The 18134-nt window shown below is 49.5% G+C and overlaps 1 protein-coding gene across 1 annotated transcript in view; it reads left to right on the forward strand.

Annotated features, from left to right (window-relative positions):
- The window catches only part of EFTUD2 (elongation factor Tu GTP binding domain containing 2), a 42438-nt gene extending 24627 nt beyond the window's left edge, over positions 1 to 17811 (forward strand). Inside the window, exons 11-28 of the mRNA XM_044247750.1 lie at positions 925 to 1049; positions 5026 to 5089; positions 5467 to 5557; positions 7461 to 7596; positions 8769 to 8896; positions 9792 to 9985; positions 11246 to 11357; positions 11727 to 11867; positions 12500 to 12601; positions 13517 to 13599; positions 14360 to 14446; positions 14630 to 14756; positions 14954 to 15041; positions 15727 to 15845; positions 15998 to 16092; positions 16564 to 16717; positions 16865 to 16972; positions 17343 to 17811. Of these exons, the coding sequence (XP_044103685.1) occupies positions 925 to 1049; positions 5026 to 5089; positions 5467 to 5557; positions 7461 to 7596; positions 8769 to 8896; positions 9792 to 9985; positions 11246 to 11357; positions 11727 to 11867; positions 12500 to 12601; positions 13517 to 13599; positions 14360 to 14446; positions 14630 to 14756; positions 14954 to 15041; positions 15727 to 15845; positions 15998 to 16092; positions 16564 to 16717; positions 16865 to 16972; positions 17343 to 17438 (2050 nt within the window). The 3' untranslated portion in view covers positions 17439 to 17811. The remainder of the gene's footprint in view (positions 1 to 924; positions 1050 to 5025; positions 5090 to 5466; positions 5558 to 7460; positions 7597 to 8768; positions 8897 to 9791; positions 9986 to 11245; positions 11358 to 11726; positions 11868 to 12499; positions 12602 to 13516; positions 13600 to 14359; positions 14447 to 14629; positions 14757 to 14953; positions 15042 to 15726; positions 15846 to 15997; positions 16093 to 16563; positions 16718 to 16864; positions 16973 to 17342) is intronic.
- The last annotated feature ends 323 nt before the right edge of the window (positions 17812 to 18134 follow it).

Consider the following 18134-nt stretch of genomic DNA (forward strand, 5'->3'; position numbering starts at 1 on the left):
CTCACCCTGCACCTCCCTCTGCTTGTGCCCTTGTTCGCATGCGCACCCGCTTTCTCTCACTGTCTCTGTCAAATAGATAAATAAAATCTGGAAAGAACGAAATTCCATAAAACAATCTGTCAGTAAGGCTAGGATTATGGATTGGATTCCTGTGTTCAACTGGTTTTCTTTTAAATGTCAGTGAACGTGGGATGCTGTGGCTTCTGCATGGCTTTTAAGACAAAATTTTAATGTGAATTTGTATAACAAAGCCAAATAAAACAATAAAGAACAGGGTAATTAGGGACGCCTGGGTGGCTCAGTTGGTTAAGCAGCTGCCTTCAGCTCAGGTCATGATCCCAGCATCCTGGGATCGAGTCCCACATCGGGCTTCTTGCTCGGCAGGGAGCCTGCTTCTCCCTCTGCCTCTGCCTGCCTCTCTGTCTGCCTGTGCTCGCTCTCTCTCCCTCTCTCTCTGACAAATAAATAAATAAAATCTTTAAAAAAAAAAAGAACAGTGTAATTAGAGCGGGGAGCAAAGTTACCCTTCTGTTATTTATCCATTTCTAGTGTTTATGTCTGTGTTTGTGAAATTGAGATTTCTTCAAAATACACTCCTCTTCCACATTAGATTGATTTCCTGTTTTCCAAGAGCTTTGTCTCTGACCTCCAAGTTTCCCCTTGTCTGTCTGGTGTGGTTAACTTATCTGGGATCGTGCATGAAGTTCCCGGCTCTGAGAAATCAGCTCGTTCCCGGGAGCTAGGACGCGACTCCACCGTGTCCACTTTCTTGGGCCAGGCTGCTGGCAAAGCTGAGTGTGTGATGCCGGCACGTGCCGAGGGCAAGGGCTGGAGAGAGGCTGGGACCCTGAGTGGTGGGACCCCTGTGCGGTGTCGGTGTTGCTGCTTGTCCTGGCTCTGCACTCACGACTCTCTCTGTTTCAGCATGTATTCCACGGATGAGAACCTGATCCTTTCCCCACTCCTGGGCAACGTCTGCTTCTCCAGCTCCCAGTACAGCATCTGCTTCACGCTGGGCTCCTTTGCCAAGATCTATGCTGACACCTTCGGTAAGCTCCGGCTGGCAGTCTGCCTCCCAGCTTCCCCGGAGCCATGTCCGCCTTTCCTGCGGAAGAGTTCCGAAGTGGCTTCATGCCTGGGGGAGCAGCTTATCAGCTGTTATTGTCACAACCATTATTGTCACTCTCTTTGGCCCCTAGATCCCTTCTTTTGGCTAAGTGGTTCCTAAAGAATAGAAAGATAAAGGTGCCTGGGGAAGAAGTGGAGGAAGGGGGAGCTCGTTTTAGGAATAGGAATCTCTCCCCGTGTGAGACAGGTACTGTCTGGAGGGAGTGATCCGTGCCCACGCAGCCCTCTCAGACCTGTTCCTCAGAGGTGGGTCTCTCGTGAGTGTGCTTCCTGCGTCTTTCTGTCCGTATGTAGGCACGCTGACATTTTGTAGGCCTCCCCGAGAGCTCATATTGGATTTGCAGCCCGCTGGGATGCCCGGCCGAATGATTTCACAGGTCCCGGGAGCCTTGACGCCAGAGCCCTGGGACCCACTTCCCAACTCCAGAGACTGGCGCTCTCTGCCTCTGGGCCTCCCGGTTCCCTCCGATTCCTATGATAACAACCGTGTCCTGAGGGCCGAATTTTCTGCCCCATTAGGGGGTGATGATCACCCCATTTTAAGAACTGAGGAGAGGCTCTGGGAGTGAGATTGCAGCTGACAGGCGCTGGCGCTCCAGTGTTTCTGTTCTCTCCAGAGTTGTCCTTCACTTGCTCTTATGAAAGAAATGGGCAAATACAACTTTCTTCTTTAAAATATGTACATATTTACTGCGTCCTCACTGTAGAAAACTGAGAAATACAGTAAAATCCAATCCAGAAAGCAAATCTGCCCTTAACTTCATTATTGTGAGTGCTGCAGACATTTGTCAGCGCTCTCTGTGGAGTGTTCTACATAAGCGAGATCACGTTTTATAGAGAGAGATAACACATATAAAATATATAATAACACACGATAGATTTTCACTCAGCAGTGGCTTATAAGCATTTGCCTGTTTTATTAAAATTCATTTCTAAAAATTATTTTCTCTAATTGCCTGTGGCTCCAGGGTACAGATAGTTATGTTGTAACTTAACTGCTTTATCATCAGGCGTATATTTTAGTTGTTTGTAGCTGGCTCTTTGGAACGGGGAGAAATAGATGGACCGTAAATGAAACCCCTCTGAGGAGGGTTCTAGTTTATAGGTTTCTGAATGTTCTTTATATCAGCATGTGAAGCAAAGACCGTCTCTGTAACTACCATGTATTAATGGTTCAGCTCCTGAGTGGAAATGGCCCTAAGCCTCCGGAGAGTATTACCCATCCTCAGACCCACTGTTCATTTACAGAGCAGCCAGCTGAGGGCTCTGACGTCATTGTGAAAAACCACACGTGGACTTCTAGAAAGTTAGCTCTGGAAGGACTATCAGAGATCACTGAATCCTTCTTTTTCATTTCATGTATGGGCAAGTGTGCCCAGGGTACAGAACCTGATGGGTTGGGGACTAGAATCACTCGGGGGTCCTTCCCGTCACACCGTACTGCCACAGTTGATGCCCTGTCCTAGTTAAGAGGGGGTAGACAGAAACCCACAGAGTATGAACATCAGTGCATGGCATCAGCTTGGGCAAGAGGAGATGGGGTTTGGTGGACAGGTGTAGAGTAGGGAGCTGGGAATCCCAGACTCGCAGTGTTGGGCAGGGAGGCCCAGAAGCAGGTGGTTTGGATGCATGGCCTCCTTTAATATTGGTGGACTGTCTCACCAAGGAGAAGAGTTGAAGTAAAACTGTGGGCAGGCAGGGGTGGGACCACATCGAGGAGGGTTTGAAATGCCCAACAAAAGAATTTTGACTTTATCCTTTAGGCAGTTGGGAGCTATTAAAGATTGGGGGTGCTGTAGCCACATGGTCTCTGTCACCACCATTTCACTTCCCTGACAGAGCACAAAAGCAGCCGCAGACAATACGTAAGTGAACGAGTGTCACCGTGTTCCTATAAAACTTCACTTACGAGCGTGCAATATGAACGCACATGTCACAAACTACTCTTCTTTCCGTTTAGTCAACCATTTAAACCTGCAGACAGAGCCTGTCCTTTGCTAGAAGGATATGCATCATCTGTTTGCTGAACTTAACCTTGAGGGGCAGAACCCTCACCAGGCTCCCCCGCACCAGCTTGCGGCCCTGACCCTTCTTTGCCAAACATTCAGAGAGTGCTCTGAGGGGGGACGGGGAAGATTTCTTGTGTAAATCAATACCTCAACTAATTCTCCTTTCCCAGGAGCTAGACTTCCTACATGGTGGCCGACCTAAACTTGACTCTATGCTTTGACAACATTCCCTCCACCCTGTTCCCTCACCTGTTCACATACCAACCCCAGAAGTCCTCCAGTAAGATTGATGCTTCTGGGTAGGACAGAAGCCTGTGTCCCGAGGTGGCTTCTTTCCCATGATCCTGCATCCTTAAGGCCGTCTTAAGCAAACAAGACATGAAATTCATGTCCCCAGGCCACTTTCCCAGCCCCTGTAGTATCCTGAGGGCTGTATGTGTTTCCCAAGATCGAACTTCTCCCTCACAACCTGCTTAAGAAAGATATACATAGGGGCGCCTGGGTGGCTCAGTGGGTTAAGCTGCTGCCTTCGGCTCAGGGCATGATCTCAGGGTCCTGGGATTGAGTCCCGCATCGGGCTCTCTGCTCAGCAGGGAGCCTGCTTCCTCCTCTCTCACTGCCTGCCTCTCTGCCTACTTGTGATCTCTGTCTGTCAAATAAATAAATAAAATCTTAAAAAAAAAAAAAAGATATACATATAAAATAAATGGGGAAAATGCCACAAAGTAATGTTTAAAAAATTAATAAATGAAAATAAAGATTGGGGTGGGCTGACATGGGCAAAGCTGATGGAAGGTGGGCCAGAGAGAGGAGAGGGTGCTGGAAGGAACACCCACTTAGACACTTCTACCAATATTCAGATACAGGCTTGCAAGTGCTGGATTCCCATTATCTGTGAGATGGAAAAGGAGGAGATGGGTTGGAGAGCCATCCTCCCGTTCTTTCAGTGAGCGTTTATTATACTTCTGTAGCACGCTAGGCCTGGTTCTTGAGAGTGTGCTCTGCGTGAGTGTGCTGTGCTGTGTGTGTAATAGATACAGTGGTGCAGAGGAGAGAGCTTCACTAATGGGGAAAAGAAGGGGAGAACTTGGTAATCAACAAAGTGCAGAAGAAACAGATTTTGAACTTGGTTGAAATGCCAAGGAGCCTACTGAGAGAGAGAACAGTCTGAAGGGGAACATAGCTTTAAGGGAAAAGATGATGAATTCCCTGTATGCCATCTCGAGTGAGAGGAAACATTCTGACATCTGGATAGAAATACTCGGGAGCTAGTTGGTGACGTCAGTGATCTAGCTGACTTTATTACAGGAGCTCTTGACTGAGAAGATCTTGAATTTTAAAAGGCCCCATTGCTTGGCTTAGACTGACCAGGATTAAGGGTTACAGTCAAACTAAAAAGATTAATTGGTAAAAGATGAGATGAAGGTTGGCTTTGGTGTTTTTCTCTCCAGAGGACTGGCTGTCTGCCTTCCAGAAGCTTAGGGCTAGTCAGAACTTCAGCATGGCACTGCAGCCGGGAGACTGCCCACACTGGCTGCAGAGAGTTTCTGTAGATCCAGGAAGAATGAGGGAGCCATTAAGCTCCACTTCTAGAAGGAACAGTGTTTGTAGAGCGTAACATGTGAATAGTTGAGCCTGTTTTCTCGCAGGAAAGAGTATAAATCGTACCCTTGTCCATAGCTCAGAGAGCCATCTAGGTGCTCATTTTGGCTTCAGCATAGTCTTGTTGACATTGGGCCAGTGCTATCTTTGTCTGCCTGCCTGAAGGAAATGTTGAGACCTTGGAAAGGAAGATGCTAGAATTCCTCAGCTGTAAACCACTTACACACCTGAAACAGACTTTCAAACAGTACTTGGGCAGGTTATAATCGTATGTCTTCTCTTACAGGTGACATTAACTACCAGGAATTTGCTAAAAGACTCTGGGGTGACATTTATTTCAACCCCAAAACGTAAGTAGAGTGGGGAAATGACTCTCTAGAGGGAGAATCCATTTTCCCAGGAAGTGGTGACAGAGAAAGAGTTCCTAAGATTAAAACCTACATTTTTATAAGCCATGATCTTGCATCCTGTAAGTGGAGTGGCTTCATGAGCTCTTAGCAGAATGAAGCTGTTCCTCTTGAGGACGTTCACAGCTCAGTTTAGGCATGCGTGCGAGTCAGAACCATATGCCCTCTCAGGAATCTCTCTTTGGAAATGTTATGATCACATACACACTCCTTCCCTTTGACCCTGCTCAGATTCAGAACTTTAGGAGATATACCCTTAGGATCAGTGACATGCCTTCTCCCTGCTGGCTCACCCCTAACTCTTGTTTTTTCCTCTTTAGACGAAAGTTCACCAAAAAGGCCCCAACCAGCAGCTCCCAGAGGAGCTTTGTGGAGTTTATCTTGGAGCCCCTTTATAAGATCCTCGCTCAGGTGAGTGTGTCAGGCCACCTGGTTCAGGTCTGCCCTCGTAAGCATGAGGTGGAAAAGCTAGTGAACTCACACTTCCCCTTGCCCATAAACCAGCTCAGTTTTGTATCACTAAGTATGAGGATAATGATCACCAGTCTTCTCGATCTAGAACACTACAGTCCTCTAGATGCTGTTGAACTCAGAGTGAAGAGGAAAGATAGAGAAGGAAAAGGCTCTGGAGAACTTGGTATAAAGATTTTGTATTCAAAGGATTATGATGCTTGAGAATTAATAATGTCAGTTGTGGGGATTTGATTTACAGATCAAGTTGAGAAAGTCCTCCAGGTTTAACATATGTATATAATGTATAAGTTAAAGCATTATTTACAACACCAGGGGGAAAAAAACTGGGAATAAGTTAAATGCTTACCAATGAGACTCAGGTTAAATGAATATATGGTACATCTCAAATGATTTAAGTATTTTGCATCCATTAACAGAATGGCTTATGAGCTAGCTTTTAATGACTTTTGTGAGTGTGTATGTATGTGATGTTTGTCAAGTTGAAAAGGATGCATCATGGGGCCCCTGGCTGGCTCAGTGGGTAGAGCATGCGACTCTTGATCTCCGGGTCTTGAGTTCAAGCCCTGTGTTGGGCATAGAGCTTACTAGAAAAAAGGAAGAAAGGATCCATCAGACAGTGGTAAAGATGTAGTTAAACATGTGGGATGCAGGGCGCCTGGGTGGCTCAGTGGGTTAAAGCCTCTGCCTTCAGCTCAGGTCATGGTCCCAGGTCCTGGGATAGAGCCCCAAATCAGGCTCTCTGCTCAGCAGGGCGCCTGCCTCCCCCTCTCTGCCTGCTTGTGATTTTTCTCTGTCAAATAAATAAATAAAATCTTTAAAAAAAAAAAAACCCGTGGGATGCTTCATAGAAAAGAGCATAGCATTGCATTTGCGTGAATTTGTGCTACCTAAAAGTCAGAAAAAAGAAGTAAAAGGGTGACATTGCACGGGAGTTTTCTTTTTTTTTTTTTTTTTTAAGATTTTATTTATTTTATTTGACAGACAGAGATCACAAGTAGGCAGAGAGGTAGGCAGAGAGAGGGAGGAGGAAGCAGGCTCCCTACTAAGCAGGGAGCCCGATGCGGGGCTCCATCCCAGGACCCTGAGATCATGACCTGAGCCGAAAGCAGAGGCTTTAACCCACTGAGCCACCCAGGCGCCCCCATGGGAATTTTCATAGACCTTTTTCCCAAGACAGTTATAAAATATTACAGTGTTTAATAAGCCCAGTGCATAGTGGACACATACACCTACACAAAATGTGTGTGGCCATTCCAGCTGACAAAAAAGTAGAACATAGCAACAACAAAACAAAATAGCATGATTAAAATTTATTGGTGCTGAAAAATGCTTAGTATCTTGTGTCAGACTGGAATGGATTAATAAAAGAAATTTATAGAATCTGTCTCAGTAGAGACCTTGAGTCTGTTGAGAATGATTTAGCTTGGCTTTGCCCGACCAGTGGGTGGACTACTAGGTGACCTTTTTTGGTTCCTTCCAGTGCAATGATGCTCTCAATTGGAGAAGTCTCTAAAATAGGGAAGGGTGAGGGATTTCCTGAGTTTGAGGAGATGCTGCTTTGCAGACACCAGGGGGCAGCACTGAAGGTCCGTTCCAGAGGTCCAGGTTTATTGGCTGGTGTGGGCATTTAACCAAACCTTCCCCCCACCCCCACCCCCGGGTTGATTTAAAGAGTAGGTACCGAAGATTTCCCTGGAACCTAATGGTTGTCCTTGCCAAGAGCTCTTCCTATAGAAGAGAACTTAGTGGAGTGACCCTTGAAATTGCCCTCTGCCCTTCCCTGGTAGCAGGCACCACACTAGGGCTGTCACTGCAGCTGACATGTCTCGTACCCACACAGGTGGTGGGTGACGTGGACACCAGCCTCCCCAGGACTCTGGATGAGCTTGGCATTCACCTGACCAAGGAGGAACTGAAGCTGAACATCCGCCCCCTGCTCAGGCTGGTCTGCAAAAAATTCTTTGGCGAGTTCACAGGTAACAGAAGAGCTCACAGCCCCTTTCCTATCCCCATCGTCACGTTCTGCCACAGGTGTCACGCGGAGCTCTTCCTCCTCCCACAGGGGTGTTCAGAGGTGTGAGGCTCTTGTAAATAAACTGCAGGCTGGGATGCCCGGCACCCAGATTTTCTCCCAGCTCTCTTCTTCAGTGGACGGTACCAAGGACTCTCTTGGGAAACAGAAGCAATTATATTTCCCTACCAGGAGGAGCATGCAAATAAAGGAGATGGGGAAGCAGATTCTGAGGTTCTAGTGTTTTTGCCAGGAGCCCGTCAGGAAGGTAGACTCCTGAGGGATATGAAGTAGTGGGAAAGCACCCGGCTCGGATTTCTTTCCCCCGAACTCCTGTCTCCTCTGTTTGAGTGACACGGAAGGCAGGTGCCTCAGTGGAAGAAGCCCCAGCCTGGTTAGGAAAAGACCTGAGTCTTGCTCCTGTTATGGCCCTGACCCTTCCATGTGGTGAGACCCTGGGCCAGCCCCCCAGTTCTTCTGTGACTCTATTTCTCATCTGTAAAATAAGGGAGGCAGAAAAGGCAATGGCTAAGGGCCCCTTCAGCAGTCTCTTGGTTCTGAGTCGGGTGGGAATTAGGTGTCTGAATCCTCCAAGGGCTAATTCTAGTAGTTCATTCTGGGCAGGCCATCAGCCCAGCCTAGGAGATACCCACTGAAAACAGATCTGCCTTTAGCAGGGTGCTAACGGAGGACCTCTCTGGCGTGGCTCATTAGCTGTTAGGAAAACAGGAACATGTATAGAACAGAAACATGTGCGGTGTTTCCCAAAATGAAAGAATCAATTTAGGGATTGTTCTAAGTAGATCTTAAAGAGATGGGGTACTTAGTGTAAGCACTCAGTGAGTGTTTATATTCATTGAAAGATTGTGGATTGGTAGAGATACTTGAAAATTTATGTCTGCTGAGTTCCACGGAACCACTGAGCCCTGCTTCTTACTCTTCCCTGGCGTAAGTGTGGCGCTCTAAGTTTCAGAGCTGAACATCAGTCCCCTCGCTTTTAGCTCTCTGGCCATCACAAGTAGACCCATAACTCGCCACTCGCTTTTAGCTCTCTGGCCATCACAAGTAGACCCATAACTCGCCACCCACTTCCCCTGTGAGGGCGTATGCTAATGGCCTGCTCTTCTCCCTCTACAGGCTTTGTGGACATGTGTGTGCAGCATATCCCCTCTCCAAAGGTGGGCGCCAAGCCCAAGATTGAGCACACCTACACCGGTGGCGTGGATTCTGATCTCGGCGAGGCCATGAGCGACTGTGACCCCGACGTAAGGGAAAGCCCCTATTTCTCTTAATGTTTGTTCCCTTGTGTGTGGGGAAGTTGTTTTCTGGGTCATAGAAAGAATGCCTTCTTTCCATCCTTGCTTGTCACCCACTCTCCGTGAGCAAAGTTCAAGAGACCTGGATTCAGAGCCTGGTGTTACGGTGGTGTGAGCTTGGGATCATTATTCAGTCTTTCTAAGAGTCTTGGTCTGTAAAATGAGGATAATAATTTGTATGGGATTGTTACAGGAATTGAATAAGATAGAGAAAGTATTATACTGTGTTCGCGCGGTGTCTGACAGAGAGTAAAGATTCAACAAATGGGAGCTAACCTTGTTAGCCTTGGGCTTTAAAAAGATCTTTCCCAGGGGTGCCTGACTGGCTCCATCAGTAGAGCGTGTGAGCAATGATCTCAGGGTCATGAGTTCAAGATCCGCACTGAGTGTACAGCTTACTTTAAAAATAAGTAAATAAATAAAATTTAAAATAAAAAAATAGAACAGTCTTTCCCAGCCGTTCCTAAGTCAGCCTAGTTTCTTGGCATAAACACCCAACCGGTTGAGAACTGAGTTCCATCTTCGGAAAGAATTTGGGACAAGCAACTTGTAATTTTGCAAGTGAATAGTGCCCGTCTGCCATCTTAAACCTGCTTTTCTTTGCCATTGCCCTCATCCCCCTAAAGAAAAGGAAAAGAGTTCTGTTGGCTCTGCCTGTGACATCTGTTAACTAAGCAGGGGTCAGGGCATGGTTTGGAATTTTCCCAGGAGATTGACGCATCTTCCTCTAGGTCTGGGCGGTCTTTTCTCGGACCTCATGTCATTGCTATCAAGGGAGATAGAGACCGTGGTATTTACCGTGGGAATATGTGTGGTTGACCCCGCACTCCATCCCCATCTCCAGGGTCCCCTGATGTGCCACACTACAAAGATGTACAGCACAGATGATGGAGTTCAGTTTCATGCCTTTGGCCGGGTGCTGAGCGGCACCATCCATGCCGGGCAGCCTGTGAAGGTGCTGGGGGAGAACTACACCCTGGAGGATGAGGAGGACTCCCAGATATGCACCGTGGGCCGCCTCTGGATCTCTGTAGCCAGGTACCACCAACCAGAGCCCATAGAGGCACACCTTGGCCTTGTCACTGGAGCCACCACAAGGAGCCGGAGGGAATGGTCCTGCTTGAAAGCACAGTAGCTGCATGGCCCCCTACAATAGATCAGCTGACCCTCCCTCACATCTGTTGACTTCCAGTTCTTACTACCCAGAGTTGCTAGGGCCAAAAGCCAGCTACTCTTGGGATAATGCCAAGAGCCTTGCCTTTGCGTTTTGAATGGCCTGTATAAACTTTGGTGGCAGGATTTCTATTTTTACTCTTAATCCTCTCTTCCTTTTCTGTGTTCCTAAGTCATAACCTCTATGTTTCTTCCCAAAAGAAATGGTCTCCCAGCCTCCACTGACTATTCTTTGACTAAGACAGAAGATTTTGCTGGATCCCTTGTAGCTCCCCCATCTGCAGAATCAGACTTAGCTTGGGCCTCTGGGCTGCTTGTGAGTTCCTAAGTTTGGCTTCTCAGCTAGCAAGCAGAGCGCAAGCAGAGCGGAGGCAGTCCTGTTCCTGACAGTGCTGCCGCACCTTGCCGACAGCCCCCGTCCCCTACTCCAGGCCCACCCATTCCCGCTCCCAAGAAGGTAGAAGACTGATGAGCCAGGACAGTTACAGTATCTTTTATGATGCTTTTGGCATGTCTTTACCATGTACCCCTTGGCCAGTGCCTTGCTTACCACTAGTACTAACTGGAACTGGGTTTTCCTCTAGTCCTCTTATAGTACGACAGGCTTTTCTCTCATGTGCTAATCTGTTGGTAACTCCACTTGACCCTTGAGCAACACAGATTTGAACTACATGGGTCCACTTTAATGTGGGTTTTTGTTTTTTTGTTGTTGTTTTTTTTTTTTTTCAATAAGTACGCTATAGTCCTATAAACATATTTTCTCTTGTTTAGGACTTAACTTAGTATTTTCTTTTTTCTTTAGTTTATTATAAGAATACAGTGTAGAATACATATAACACACAGAATATGTGTTACTCGATTATTTATGTTATCATAGCCAACAGTAGGCTGTTAGTAGTTAAGTTTTGGGAGGAGTCAGCACATAGACGTGGAGTTTCAACTCGGGGGGGGGGCGGGTGGCACCCCTAACCTTTGCATTGACAAGGTGTCACCTATACATATGTGAGGTTTTATGATTGGTTGTTTATTGTGTCCCTCCCCTGCTGGAATGTGTCTCTCTGCTTCACCCCTGCTCCTGGCTCAGTGCCTGGCACCCCTCCTTATTTCACTTCTCTGTTGCTCCAGGTACCACATTGAGGTGAACCGTGTTCCTGCTGGCAACTGGGTTCTGATCGAAGGTGTTGATCAACCAATTGTGAAGACAGCGACCATAACTGAACCTCGAGGCAATGAGGAGGTAGAGTTTTTGAAAAGGCAGCTGGTTTATTTGAGCTAGAGGGTCACATGGAGCCATAACGCCCATGAACAACCAGCAGCAGAACTCACGGGGTACTAACCTGGAGTCATGGCTACTTCCTGGTTCTGGGCCTCAGCAAGGCTCAGTGTTCTACATCTGACCCTGCTTGACTCTCCCTGTACTCTGCTCAGAGGCTAGGAACTACAGGGAGTTCCTTTATCTTTCCCTCTTTGTTCTGCCAGAGTGTGCAGGAGTAACTCCAAGCAGCATAATGGCTCCTGGTGGGGGTGGTCTGCTCCTCTCTGACCTCTGCACCTCTGGTGCCCACTCAGGCCAGGGGCCCTCATTCTTCTGCATTTTGAATTTCAGGCTCAGATTTTCCGGCCCCTGAAGTTCAACACCACGTCTGTTATCAAGATTGCTGTGGAACCGGTCAACCCCTCAGAGCTGCCCAAGATGCTGGACGGTCTGCGCAAGGTCAACAAGAGCTATCCATCCCTCACCACCAAGGTACGCTCAAGGCGTGCATGAGCTACCAGGCCCCACTGCCCAGCCGACGGGTCGGTGCTGCCCACAGCTTCACGTCCACCAGGGGTGTCTGATCTGCTTCTAGCAGACTGCGTCAGGAGCAGATGTTCCCATCTGCTGCTGTCATCTCAAAGCAGGACATGTTGGGGAGAGGGTGAGAATGCACATGTGTGTGTTCATAGCCCACGGTATGGGAAAGAGATGTGTCCTGGATATGTGTCCAGAAAATATAGAGGCAAAAGTGAGTCATTTTGATCCTTCTGCATTCCTGAGCCTTCTGGCGTACTTTTCTGAGTAGCTGGCTGGGGCTGAGGGGTCAGCTTATGTCCTTAGACATAGGGCAGAGTGTTCCCTAAATGGTTGTGACGGGAATAAGTCAGTGACCTTATGCCTAGCAGCACTATGCTGAATGGTCCAAGTGTCTTGAGAATTAACCCGTCGGCCCCTGCTCCCCACTGGTCCTTCTTGAAGAGGCTAGAACTGAGGCTGAGCAGTGGCTCGCTGAGACTGGGTTCAGGCACCGCCTCCTGGGCTCGTTGCGTTGCTTCTGTTGCTAGCTGTTGTGACTGGCACAAGAGGTCCAGGCTGTGACCCCCAGGGCTGTTGCATTTCAGGTGGAAGAGTCCGGGGAGCATGTGATTCTGGGTACCGGGGAGCTCTACCTGGACTGTGTGATGCACGACTTGCGGAAGATGTACTCAGAGATCGACATCAAGGTAAGTTAGCGTCCCCTTTCTTGAGCGCCTGCCTGGCCAGGAGCTTGACTCATGGCTCCAGACTGATTTTATAAGTATCCGAACCCTTGATTCGCCTGGAAAGCCTGCATAAAGAGGGGGTTGCTAGGGGAGGAGGTGTGTTTGGGAAGAGCATGACCTGTTGCTCCCTATATGGGAAGGTATTTGAGATCTGGTTTGGCCCTTTCTACAGGGTTATTCTCAGTGTCATACGTTTAAAGTCAAAGCTCCCAAGCCAAAGTGATTCTTGGTCTTCTGTTAAAAAAAACAGTTACACAACCCATCTTTGGCAGTGAGGGCTCAGTGGATGGTTTCAGGGAGTGAGGACTGGCCCTCCTGAGTTTGCTCTCAGGTCATGATACAGCCCCTCAGTTCAAGTGCGCCTTTTTGGTAGACGTGTTTTCTCCCAGCCCCTGTGATGGTGGGGGCGGGTGCCCTCATGTACCTTTCTTAAGCGCTTCTCCTGATGTGCCGAGGATAGGTGCTCTGGAAGACACTGGGTTCCCAGTAGCCAGCCCTGTGGGAGCTTCTGGGAGAGTGGAATGGGGACCTGCCAGGCTGTCCCTAGTGACCACAGTGACAGAGCCATGCGATGTTCAGTGAGCGGTGGGGGGGGTTGGCTGAACGGATGTTGGAAGAGACCCTGAGGGACTATCATTTATGCCCAGGTTCAACTCACACTTACCCTTGGCTGAGGAACACAAACTCCACAGTCTGCTAGGTTTTCTCAGGCTGCTTAGTGCCGGTCTGCACTTTGCGCCCGCTGTGGGGCTTGTTGCCGACGCTGATTGAGAACGGAGTGTTGTCGCAGAGGTGGTGACCTCAGAATTCCCTTTGGCACAAGGTTGTCCTTCCAACAAATTGAGACCTTGCCTAACAATTTATTCTGTTCCCCAGGTGGCTGACCCTGTTGTCACATTTTGTGAGACGGTAGTGGAAACATCTTCACTCAAGTGCTTTGCTGAAACACCCAATAAGAAGTGAGCTGGGGAGGGGCACTCCTGGGTGGCTCAGTGGGTTAAAGCCTCTGCCTTCAGCTCAGGTCATGGTCTCAGGGTCCTGGGATCAAGCCCCACATCAGGCTCTCTGCTCAGCAGGGAGCCTGCTTCCTCCTCTCTCTGCCTGTCTCTCTGCCTACTTGTGATCTGTCGAATAAATTTTAAAAAAATCTAAAAAATAGAAAAACTGAGCTGGTGGGTTCGAGTGCCCCTGGGATGGACAGGGGACACTCTCCTCTCCCCACGCCTCTCCACCCTGATCACAAGCACTGTGGAGAAAGAGACCCCCAAGCCTTGGGATGGGGTCTTAGGATGCTTGAATTTTACCCCAGCACTCTCATCCCTTAGGCCTGTAGACATGACGCTGGAGGTACCCCAAGAATGAGTGGCCTTGTCTTTCTGTATAATATGATCATCTTAAAATGTTGCCCTAGCAGCAGCTCCAGTTTTTTGGTTTTTTTAAGATTCTATTTTTAAGTGATCTCTACACCCAGCATGGGGCTCAAAGTCACAACCCTGAGATCAAGAGCCACCTGCTGCACTGACTGAGCCAGCCAGGCGCCCCAAGACCACACTGTTTTAAAGAGTGATAGATTTGAATGAAAGAAGAAGATGAACCCTTTTTGCTCTACTCTAGCCCTCTGGCTTCTACTGGTGTCACTGCCTTGCCAGCCTTTTCTTAGGAATGCCCCTTCTGCAAGTCCGGCTGATCTTTATCGTTACCTGTGTCCGTTATTACTAGGAACAAGATCACCATGATTGCTGAGCCCCTTGAGAAGGGCCTCGCCGAGGACATAGAGAACGAGGTGGTCCAGATCACGTGGAACAGGTGAGAACGTGGCTGTGGTTCCCAGGCTGAAAGGAGATGAGGCGCCACAGCCTGCCCACCCAGTCTCTAACACCACCTGTCCCAGGAATCGAACTGTCCTCCAGGAAGGCAGGATCTGTGACCTCAGCAGGCAGGAATCAACAGAGCTGCCGGATGCCTTCATTGTCTCCTTCTTCCCCCCAGGAAGAAACTCGGAGAATTCTTCCAGACCAAGTACGATTGGGATCTGCTGGCTGCACGTTCCATCTGGGCTTTTGGCCCTGATGCCACCGGCCCCAACATCCTGGTGGATGATACCCTGCCCTCTGAGGTACAGCAGAGCTGGTGGGAGCCATTGGGGTGGTTTCTTTGCTGTTGAGTGGAAGAAACTACAAAGTGTAATTCTTTTCCCCGAAGTGTTTTGTGGCTTCTGGTGAATCTTTTTACCAGTATACCTACCTTCTCCTCCCTCTAAACTCTGGTTGTTGCTGGGGTCACTGCTCATACATGCCCTCATGTTCTGTGCAGGTGGACAAGGCTCTTCTTGGCTCAGTGAAGGACAGTATCGTTCAAGGTTTCCAGTGGGGAACCCGAGAGGGACCCCTCTGTGATGAGCGTAAGTTCCACCCGAGCCTCGGCCTCCCCTGCCCCAGCCTTCTAGAGGCCTCGTGCCTGGGTATTTGAGGTGAGTTGGGCTCATCTATGGGCCCTGGCAGGAGAAGCAGCTCAGGACACACAGGGCCAACCCCTGTCCTGGGGCAGCATCCTCTCCCCTCCTCTTTCCCCGTCCTAGTGCTATTGCTTGGAATATTCTGGAAATGAAGTTACTCCTAGACTGACATTTGCTCTCCAGTCCTCAGAAGGAATGTGTTCGAGGAGGGGTATCAGGTGGGAGGTGGGATCAGAGTGGTTTATAGACCAGGATTGGATTTAGTGGGAAGCAATGTGCAATTCCTCGAACTTACTCTTTATCCAAAAACAATTAAACATTTATCCAAAACAATTATCCAAAATGATTAAATCCTTTATCCAAAACAATTAAACAGCAAGAGAAACACATAAACTTTTAGGAAGGCTTTACGATTCTTGAGCATGATCTGAAACAAACACGAAGAATGTGTGCTTGACCTCTGTGCTCTGCTGTAGGCCTTGGTACCCTATCAGAACGCCCATCTGCAGGGTGATTGTGTGGCCTCAAGCCAGCTGCCACGCTGCTAGAGGCTCCTAACTGCTCTGCTCTTGGGCCCTTGACGAGTACCACAACTGCTCCTCACTCAGCAGCTCCCCCATCTCCGTTTCAGTGATTCGAAATGTCAAGTTTAAGATCCTGGATGCAGTGGTTGCCCAAGAGCCCCTGCACCGGGGCGGGGGCCAAATCATCCCCACGGCAAGGAGAGTCGTCTATTCTGCCTTCCTCATGGTGAGTGGATGGCGCTGACCTGGTGCGGGGCATTAGGTAGAAGTCCAAGCTTTGGGGGCATCAAGACTACGGCCCTTCCAGTCTTTTCTTTGCCCGGATCCTTGGTCCCCAGCCTTCCCCAAGCTGAGGAAGCCTTTCTTGTGCCGTTGCAGGCCACTCCTCGACTGATGGAGCCTTACTACTTTGTGGAGGTGCAGGCCCCTGCGGATTGTGTCTCCGCTGTGTACACCGTCCTGGCCAGGCGCAGGTGAGTCACCGGCATGGTGTGTCAGGGAGGGTGCAGAGAGCAGGAGCACAGCAAGAAGTTACCGGGCTGCTGTGGGGAAGCAGATGGGCCTCCTGCACAGTCTCTGTTCGTAAAAACCCACTTAGCTGGTATTTCAGAAGGAAGTGGGAAAGATTTAAGGCAATCCCCAGCTTCACCACAGATAAAAATTTTGAGATTCCTTCTTGGGTCCGCTCTCCGTGGAGCCCTTGGGGAAAGTCTGTAGGACCTTGTCTCATCAGTGTTTCCGCTCTCGCCTAGCGGTCACTGCCCCCTTTGACAGCCACAGGAAAGGACACTGAGGGCCTCAAGCCTTTTCCGCCCGCTATAGCATGATTGTGGTTATTCTTTCTTTGATGGGAACTCTGTGTTGTGATACATTTGGGGCCAGATTCTTTCTCTGCTTTTGGTCTCCGTAGGACAAGGGATTCAGCCTTTCTTTTTCTTTCGCAGGGGGCATGTGACTCAAGATGCACCCATCCCTGGCTCCCCTCTCTACACCATCAAAGCTTTCATCCCCGCCATTGATTCTTTTGGCTTTGAGACTGATCTGCGGACTCACACCCAAGGGCAAGCCTTTTCCTTGTCTGTCTTCCACCATTGGCAGGTGAGAAAACGGTGCAGGCTGGCCAGTGTGGCCTCCCACCTGTTCAAGGTCAGTCCCCTCTGGCCTGTTCCCCTTCCAAGCCCCAAGTGAGATTTCTCACATCCTTGACAAGAGTCATAGACCTTCTGAAACCACTTTACCTTTCAGATTGTGCCCGGTGATCCTCTGGACAAGAGCATTGTCATCCGCCCGCTGGAACCACAACCTGCTCCTCACCTGGCCCGGGAATTCATGATCAAAACCCGTCGCAGGAAGGTATGCGTCCCTCCGGCCCATGGCCAGCCCTCATTCCCCGGAGCTCTTGGCAGGGGTTGGATCTCTTTTCATTTCTTCCTTCAGGACCTTTTTCCTCTCTTTTCATTTCTTCCTTTGGGACCTTTTTCCTAAAGAGTGGGAGCAGTTCACTGCCCAGTGCAGAGAGGTGGTCTGTACAGCCCTCCAGCCTCCAGACCCAGGGCCCAGTCCGGCTGGCAGGGGAGCACCTCTTCCCACTGGCGATTCCTGAAATAGCTGGCCGAGTTCTCCCACACCAGCACACCCCCACCCCCAGCACAGGTCTCAGATGGCCTTCAGCTCTGTCGGCCACCACACGGGGCTCTTCCCTGCATCGCCCCCACTCCTGCAGGGCCTGAGCGAGGACGTAAGCATCAGCAAGTTCTTCGATGACCCCATGTTGCTGGAGCTCGCCAAGCAGGATGTTGTGCTCAACTACCCCATGTGAGTGCTGGGGCTCCCAGCGGCCCCTGCTCCGTGCAGCAGACTGTGTCCTGCACTTGAAGCTGGGACCTGGAGGACCCGGACTCCACGTTGTCAACGTCAGAGAGCTGCTGTGGCCATTTTTTACCACCCCAAACCCTCCGACCCAGAGTCCCAGGAAGGAAGAAGTATCTGGCCTCCCAGTTCCTCTGCAGCCTCTGCCTGGCTCCATGCCCAGGGACCAGAGCGGAGCTTGGACTGCGGGAGGGAGAAGGGGACGAAGTGTTTAACCCCAGGGGGCCCTGTCTTCAGGATTTACATGGAATGTTTTTTGTTGTTTTTTTTTAAAGTTTGACCTTAGACATGGTTTTTAAGTGAACAGAACATTCTGACCTCTGCCTTGCTCTGTTCCTTTCATCTTCACCCCCATCCCCTTCCCTCCAGCACAGTGTGGTCCTGCCACTTGGGTTCTGAATATATGTCGTCTCCTGTGGCTGTTCTCCCAGCTGCAGTCTTCCTGCCTGGATGCTTTGGGCAGCAGCCTGTGGTGGGAAGGATGCCTGTCTCTCGATTCAGGGCTCCCGTGAATGTTGAGGCCACTTTCTTACCTCTGCCCTTCCCCTTCCCCTTCCCACACTTGCCTCTTTACTTTCCTCCTTCTGGGTAGGACCTGGGCTGGCTTGGGAGGTGTCAGGCTTCTGGGACCAGAGGCTCTTGCCCC

This window comes from Neovison vison, chromosome 5 (genome assembly GCF_020171115.1).
Source record: "Neovison vison isolate M4711 chromosome 5, ASM_NN_V1, whole genome shotgun sequence".
Taxonomy (NCBI): domain Eukaryota; kingdom Metazoa; phylum Chordata; class Mammalia; order Carnivora; family Mustelidae; genus Neogale; species Neogale vison.